The 6,320-nt window shown below is 45.1% G+C and overlaps 1 protein-coding gene across 1 annotated transcript; it reads right to left on the reverse strand.

Moving 5' to 3' along the window:
• Positions 1 to 272: 272 nt before the first annotated feature.
• On the reverse strand, positions 273 to 3,099 carry LOC123502808. The gene is made up of 5 exons (XM_045252073.1): positions 2,779 to 3,099; positions 2,077 to 2,172; positions 1,135 to 1,602; positions 815 to 1,033; positions 273 to 662 (listed from the first exon to the last, which is right to left on the reverse strand). Exons 1-5 carry the CDS (start codon positions 3,097 to 3,099, stop codon positions 273 to 275), a joined length of 1,494 nt encoding a protein of 497 aa, XP_045108008.1.
• Between the last annotated feature and the right edge of the window lie 3,221 nt (positions 3,100 to 6,320).

A 6,320-nucleotide genomic window follows, 5' to 3' on the forward strand; every position in this document is an offset into this window, starting at 1 on the left:
CTCTCTCTCTCTCTCTCTCTCTCTCTCTTTTTTTTATTTTTTTATTATTTAAACAGGTGGTTATATATATATTACATGGGACAGTTAAATGTGCCTATGCTAAAGCTCATCATTGCCGTAGGTGAGCTATCTTAAAGCTACTGCCCTTACACTTACATTATAAACAAATTGTAATGTAGTAATAACTAAACTTAATTTTAACAGATATTATTAGATGAATAATTGAAAATACTATGTACATCCTAGGCGAAGCATTATGTACAAAATTGACATTAAGGAGGGTGTAGACGCAGCCACCTATGGGCTGCTACCTTAATTTGCTGTGTAGACAGGCCCCTCACATCCACATCTGTAGTGAGCTCGTTCCACCACACCACCGCTGCTGATGTAAAGGCACGCTGGTGAGTAGAGCTATGGGACCTCGGGACTTCCAGGAGAAGGTCATTGGCCGACACCGTCCTCGTGCCAACCTCGTGTCTCCTCCAGGTTGCCCCTAAGTCCGTCAGGTGGGGTACGCGCTGCACTTGTGCCTTGTGGAGCACTGTCAAGGCGGCAACTCTCCTGCGGTGCTCGAGGCTGTCCCTCAGGTCGTGCCGCTGCTGTTTCTCCTGCTGCCGCTGCTCTTGCTGTTGCTGTTGCTCTTGTTGAGGCTGTCGGTGTTGCTGCCTCCTCCGCCAGTGTGGTTGGTGTTGTTGATGATGTGTAGCGCCGCTAATCAAGCGCTCTGCCCGGCGCTGTACTTTATCTAGTAGGCTGAGGTGGCAGCGGGCACTTGACATCCAGGTAAGAGGGCGTATTCCATTATAGGCCTTACCTGGGCCTTGTAGAGTGTGAGGAGGCCGTCAGCATGGAGGAGGTGTTTCATCCGGTGCAGTAGGTTCACCTTAGAGGAGGCGTTCCGCGCCACTTTCTCCAGGTGACGGTCGAACTGCAGCCTGGAATCCACCTCCACCCCAAGGATTTCAATGGTGTCCTGCAGAGGGATGGTGTCTGGCCCGAGACGCAACTTTCCACGCAGTTGGTCTGCTTCTCCCTGTGAGCGGGTGATCACCATGGCCTGGGTTTTCTCAGGGCAAACTTGACTTGCCACCTTTCTCTCCAAGCCAGGATGTCCTGTAGCTGCCTATTGACTGCCTGCGCCACATTCTGGGCTTCTCCCCTCTCGTAAGCCCAGGAGAGGGTGCAGTCATCTGCATAAGCAGCCGCTCCGGGAGAACTCTGCAGTAGATCGTTGAAATATATGTTCCATAGTATTGGGCCGAGTACTGAACCTTGGGGTACAGAAGCCTCCACTGGAAAGGAGGACGAGGTGCTGCCGTTCACCACTACGCGGAGGCTCCGTCCCGTGAGGTAGCTGGTGAACAGTTGTAGCAGGTCCCCGGTGATGCCCAGCTGCTGGAGTTTAGTAGTCAGCGCATGATGCCACACAGAGTCAAAAGCACCGGCAATGTCTAAGGCGATCACCAGGGAGGGGCGTCCGGCATCAAGGGCATCATGCCAGGATTTGGAGAGCAAGAGGAGGAGATCAGAGGTTGAACGGCCTTTTCTAAATCCAAATTGCTTCGGAGATAGAAGGTGGTTCTCCTCAAGGTATTTGTTGATCTGCTCACCACAGCAGTCTCCTGTTCTGGAAGTTCTTCTGAGGGACGCATTTCTGCTGCATATGACTCCCTTGTGATGGTAAATGTTAATCCATCATTTTCCTATCATGCCTTGCACTCACTTTTCAAGGCGTATGGTACGGTTGTTCGCATTCGATTGGTTTATGATAAGGACTTTCCTTCTAACCGCTGCTATGTGACGTTTATGTCATTTTATTTATTTATACCATGTAGGCTTTTCACGGGAATTTAAGGGCTAAAGGGGATACTTTTTAGGGTACCTCCTATATCAGTGGTTCCCAACCAGGGGTCCATGGAAGAATTTCAAGGGGTCCATAGAGATTCTACTTATTTTTAAATTTATTATACTGGAATTGGAATTAGGAGACATGCGGCTCAGAATAAAATTTATACTACTGTTCACAATCCTTAAAACTGAATGCTTAAATGTTAGAATTGCTCTACATTAGCTAACAGTATCAGCGGTGTCAAACTCACGGTCCATGTGACAAATTTGGCCCTTGGGATGGTCATGAGTGGCTCGCGAGATGACAGGAAGATTTATTGCCTCCTTAAATGACGAGTGTCATGAATATACGTGATATATGAATGAGAGAGAAAATGAATAAATAACCTTTATTTTATTATGGCAATATTAAGTGCAATAATTCAAAATTACAACTTCACCTGACCAAATGCCACCCTGAGTATGCTAGGAAGGAAAAGGATTTTTTCAAGAGGAAAGCTGATGAACTGAAGAGGCAAAACTTGATGCGACTGGTAGCTTCCAAGAGAAGAGAGGGAACATCGTGGAAGCATCATACAGAGTGGCTTATTTAGTAGCACGGAAGAAAAAGCCACACACAATTGCTGAAGAATTGATCCTACCTTGTGCAAAAGAAATGGTTAGACTGATTCTTGGAGCAGAAGCAGCACAGAAACTAAGTGATGTATCTCTTTCGAATAATACTATCCAGCGAAGAATCAGGGACATGTCAGGTGATGTGAAAGATCAGATTATTGAAGAGATAAAAGCATCCCCCATTTTTGCTATACAGGTCGATGAATCCACTGATGTAGCAATGGCGTGCCAGCTGTTGGTATACTGCCGATACCTGTTCAAAGGCATAATAAAGGAGGAATTTCTTTGCTGTCAAAATCTTGAAACATCAAGTACGGCCACTGATGTGATGAATGCTGTGTCATCGTTTTTTGACAAGCATGGTTTGAGTTGGAATAATCTTGTTGGAATCACAACTGATGGAGCTCCAGCCATGCTTGGGTCGAGGTCGGGTTTCAAGCAAAAGTAAAATCCAAAGCACCAAATGCAGTTGGTGTGCACTGCTTCATTCATCGGGAGGCTCTGGCTTCTAAATCGCTTCCTTCTGGGCTTCTCACAATTTTCACTGGTATTGTCAAGGTCGTGAACTATGTGAAAAACTCTGCCCTCAACACGAGACTGTTCCAGCAACTGTGTCATGACATGGAATCCGAGCATAGTTCCTTGCTCTTTTATACATCCGTCAGGTGGTTGTCTGCAGGGAGATTTTTGTCCCGCTTCTTCTCTCTTCGCCAGGAAGTTGAAATGTTTCTTGATGTACAGAAAAAATGTGACCTGTTGGAGATATTGAAATCAGAACACTTTGAGCTCCGCCTTGCTTATCTTGTGGACATATTTGAAATCTTCAACCAGCTGAACTTGAGACTCAAGGAAAGGATTCAAACTTGCTCAGCCACTGTGACTCAATACATGCATTTTGGCCAAATTGGAGCTGTATAAGAAGAGAGTGAGTGTAGGAAAATTTATGATGTTTCCATCATTGAATGAAGTTCTTGCTGATGGTCAGCTTTCAAGTACCTTGTCCAAGGAAATCATGGACCACTTGTCTCAGCTAGATGATGAATTTCGCCGTTACTTTCCTGACTTGAGCCCTCAGCATGCAGGATTAGCAAAAAATCCTTTCTTATGTCAGGTTGATGATGTGTTAGAAGACGCACAAGAAGAGTTCATTGAGCTTCTCCATGATTCAACAGCCAAGAATGTGTTCCAGTCAAACTCCTTGTCTAGCTTCTGGTGTTCAATGATGGAATCATATCCAAAAATAAGTGATCTGGCAGTTCGAGTTCTTTTGCCTTTTGCTTCAACCTACCTGTGCGAAAGTGGGTTTTCTTCATTACTTGCAATAAAAACAAAATCAAGGAACAAGCTGTCTGTGGAAGATGACTTGAGGTGTGCACTGGCTGCCACTGAGCCAAGGATTCATGAGCTGGTTGCTCAAAACAACCACAAAAGTCCCATTGAGAAATATAAAGTGACATACTTTTTCGCAACCAATGAAAAGTTTCATTCACTGCTGTTTTGTGATTTTTGTTGTATTCATACAGTTTTTGTGATTCTTTTTATTCATACATGTGCTTGCAAGCTCAAAAAAGGGCAAATATTATAAAGATAGTTTTTGCACACAATACCTACAACTATAACAACATTAACATAACATTTTTCCTATGTGTTTTACTTAAATCAAAAAGTGCTGAACGGAATGTTTTCTGATTTCATATAAATAGGCCTACATCTTAATCAGCATAACAATGGAAGGCATTTTACCTTAATATATTCATTTCTTGCAGAAAAATCTTTTATTAATTTTCTTGGCTTAACCTATTTCGTTGTAGGGGGTCCACAGGTGAAACAATGACTGGAAAAGGGGGAACGGGACAAATAAGGTTGGGAACCGCTGTCCTATATCAAAGCCCATCCGCTAGGAAACCGTTGGCCTGAGTAAGGAAGCCCAACCTGCACTCAGACCGTGGACAGGATTCGAACCCGTGCGCTTGGAGACCCCTCGGATCCCAAAGCACGCATGGTTCCACTGTACCACGGCGGTCCCTGACATGTGATGAAGCCCGTTTAACTTATGAACATGTAGCATCTTTGCCCCTCGCCGGCCATGGCTTTAAAACTGAATTTTTCCTGTCACGTAATATTTCAGACAGTGACTTCGATTACATCCCAAATGTTTTTGAAAGCTACTTAGACAATTCAGTTCCTGAGGTCCGCCAGATCCCGCCTCCTCGTTGGTTTGTGGCGTACTATAGAAATGGGCGTGGGAACTTCATTCATGCTTCCCGGTATCTTGCCAAAGAAATTGGCACTATTCCTGAGGGGAATCTGAAGAAGTACGGGAAGGGGGTGCTCGCGCGAGCTAAAGATATTACGCAGGCGAAGATGTTACAACATCTCCCATGCCCTACTGACAGCATGTAGACCGTGCAGGCTCATCCTACTTTCAATTATAGTAAAGGTTGTGTGTACAGTCAGGATCTTTACGAATTTCCTGAAGAGGAAATACTGGGTATGTGTCCTAACTCAGTCCAGAAGATGACTAAGATGAGGAATTCTACCAACATGGTCCTTCTCACCTTCTTTGGTTCCACCCTTCCTGACCATGTTCATATCGGTCCTATCAGTCTTAGGGTGAGACGTTTTGTTTCCCGTCCTCTTCAATGTTTCTCGTGCTACGGCTACGGTCACGGTAAAAGCTCCTGTAAGGAAGCTGCTCGATGTGGTAATTGCTTTGCACTAGATTCACACTCTGAGGAGCATTGCAATGCTGCTGCTTACTGTTTCCACTGCCGTGATGCTCACCAGGTACGTTCCAGGCAATGCCCCAGGTATCGCCTGGAGCAGGACATTTTACAGCTTGCTAACACTCAGTCCATCAGCCTAGGTAGCGCCAACCGTGAACTCCTGTACCGCCAGAAGGACGGTACTGGTGCGAGAACCTATGCTTCATTGACCGCTCGCTCTTCAGCTGAGTCTGACTCATGTGGTACTTGCGTCACATGTCTGACCGGGCTTTTAGCTTTTTATCAAATGTATATAATATGATTTGACATACCGGTGACTTTCCATCTTCTTGGGCTGTGGCAGTGGTTCTCCCATTTCCGAACCCTGGGAAAGATCATCTCCAGGCTACCAATTACCGTCCTATATCTTTGACGTCTTGGTTTTGTAAAGTGTTAGAAAAGATGGTAAATGTAAGACTCATGTGGTACTTGGAGAGGGGGAAGTACTTGTCATCGGTACAGTATGGCTTCCGTAAGATGAGGTCTACTACTGATGCTCTTTTATCCCTGGAGTCCTCTATTTGTGAGGCCTTTGCTAATCACCACCACCAGGTTACTGTATTTTTTTTTACCTGGAGAAGGCCTACGATACAGCTTGGTGTCATAGGATTTTACGTTCCTTGTTTAATTTTGGTCTCCTTGGCCACCTTCCTATTTTTATCCAGCAGTTTTTATCCAGACGTCTTTTACGGGTTCGAGTGGAGAGTGTTCTCTCTGATGCTACTGGTCTAAATGACGGTGTCCTACAGGGAAGTATTCTTAGTGTTACGCTATTTGCAGTTGCAATAAATGGTGTTATAAATACTCTACCAGATGGCGTTCACAGCTCCTTATATGTGGACGACTTGTGCATCTCTTTTGCTGCTGCTAGGATGTCACTGATTGAGCGAAAGCTCCAACTGGCAATCAATCGAGTGTCCAGTTGGGCCAACATAAATGGTTTTCGTTTCTCCACCTCAAAGACCGTGTGTATGCATTTTTGTCGTAATCGTGGCGTTCATCCAGATCCCGATTTATATTTAGCCAATAGACGCCTCTCATGTGTGGAGGCCACTCGATATCTTGGCCTATTGTTTGACAACCGTCTTACTT

The sequence above is a fragment of the Portunus trituberculatus genome, chromosome 12 (assembly GCF_017591435.1).
Source record: "Portunus trituberculatus isolate SZX2019 chromosome 12, ASM1759143v1, whole genome shotgun sequence".
Classification (NCBI taxonomy): Eukaryota; Metazoa; Arthropoda; class Malacostraca; order Decapoda; family Portunidae; genus Portunus; species Portunus trituberculatus.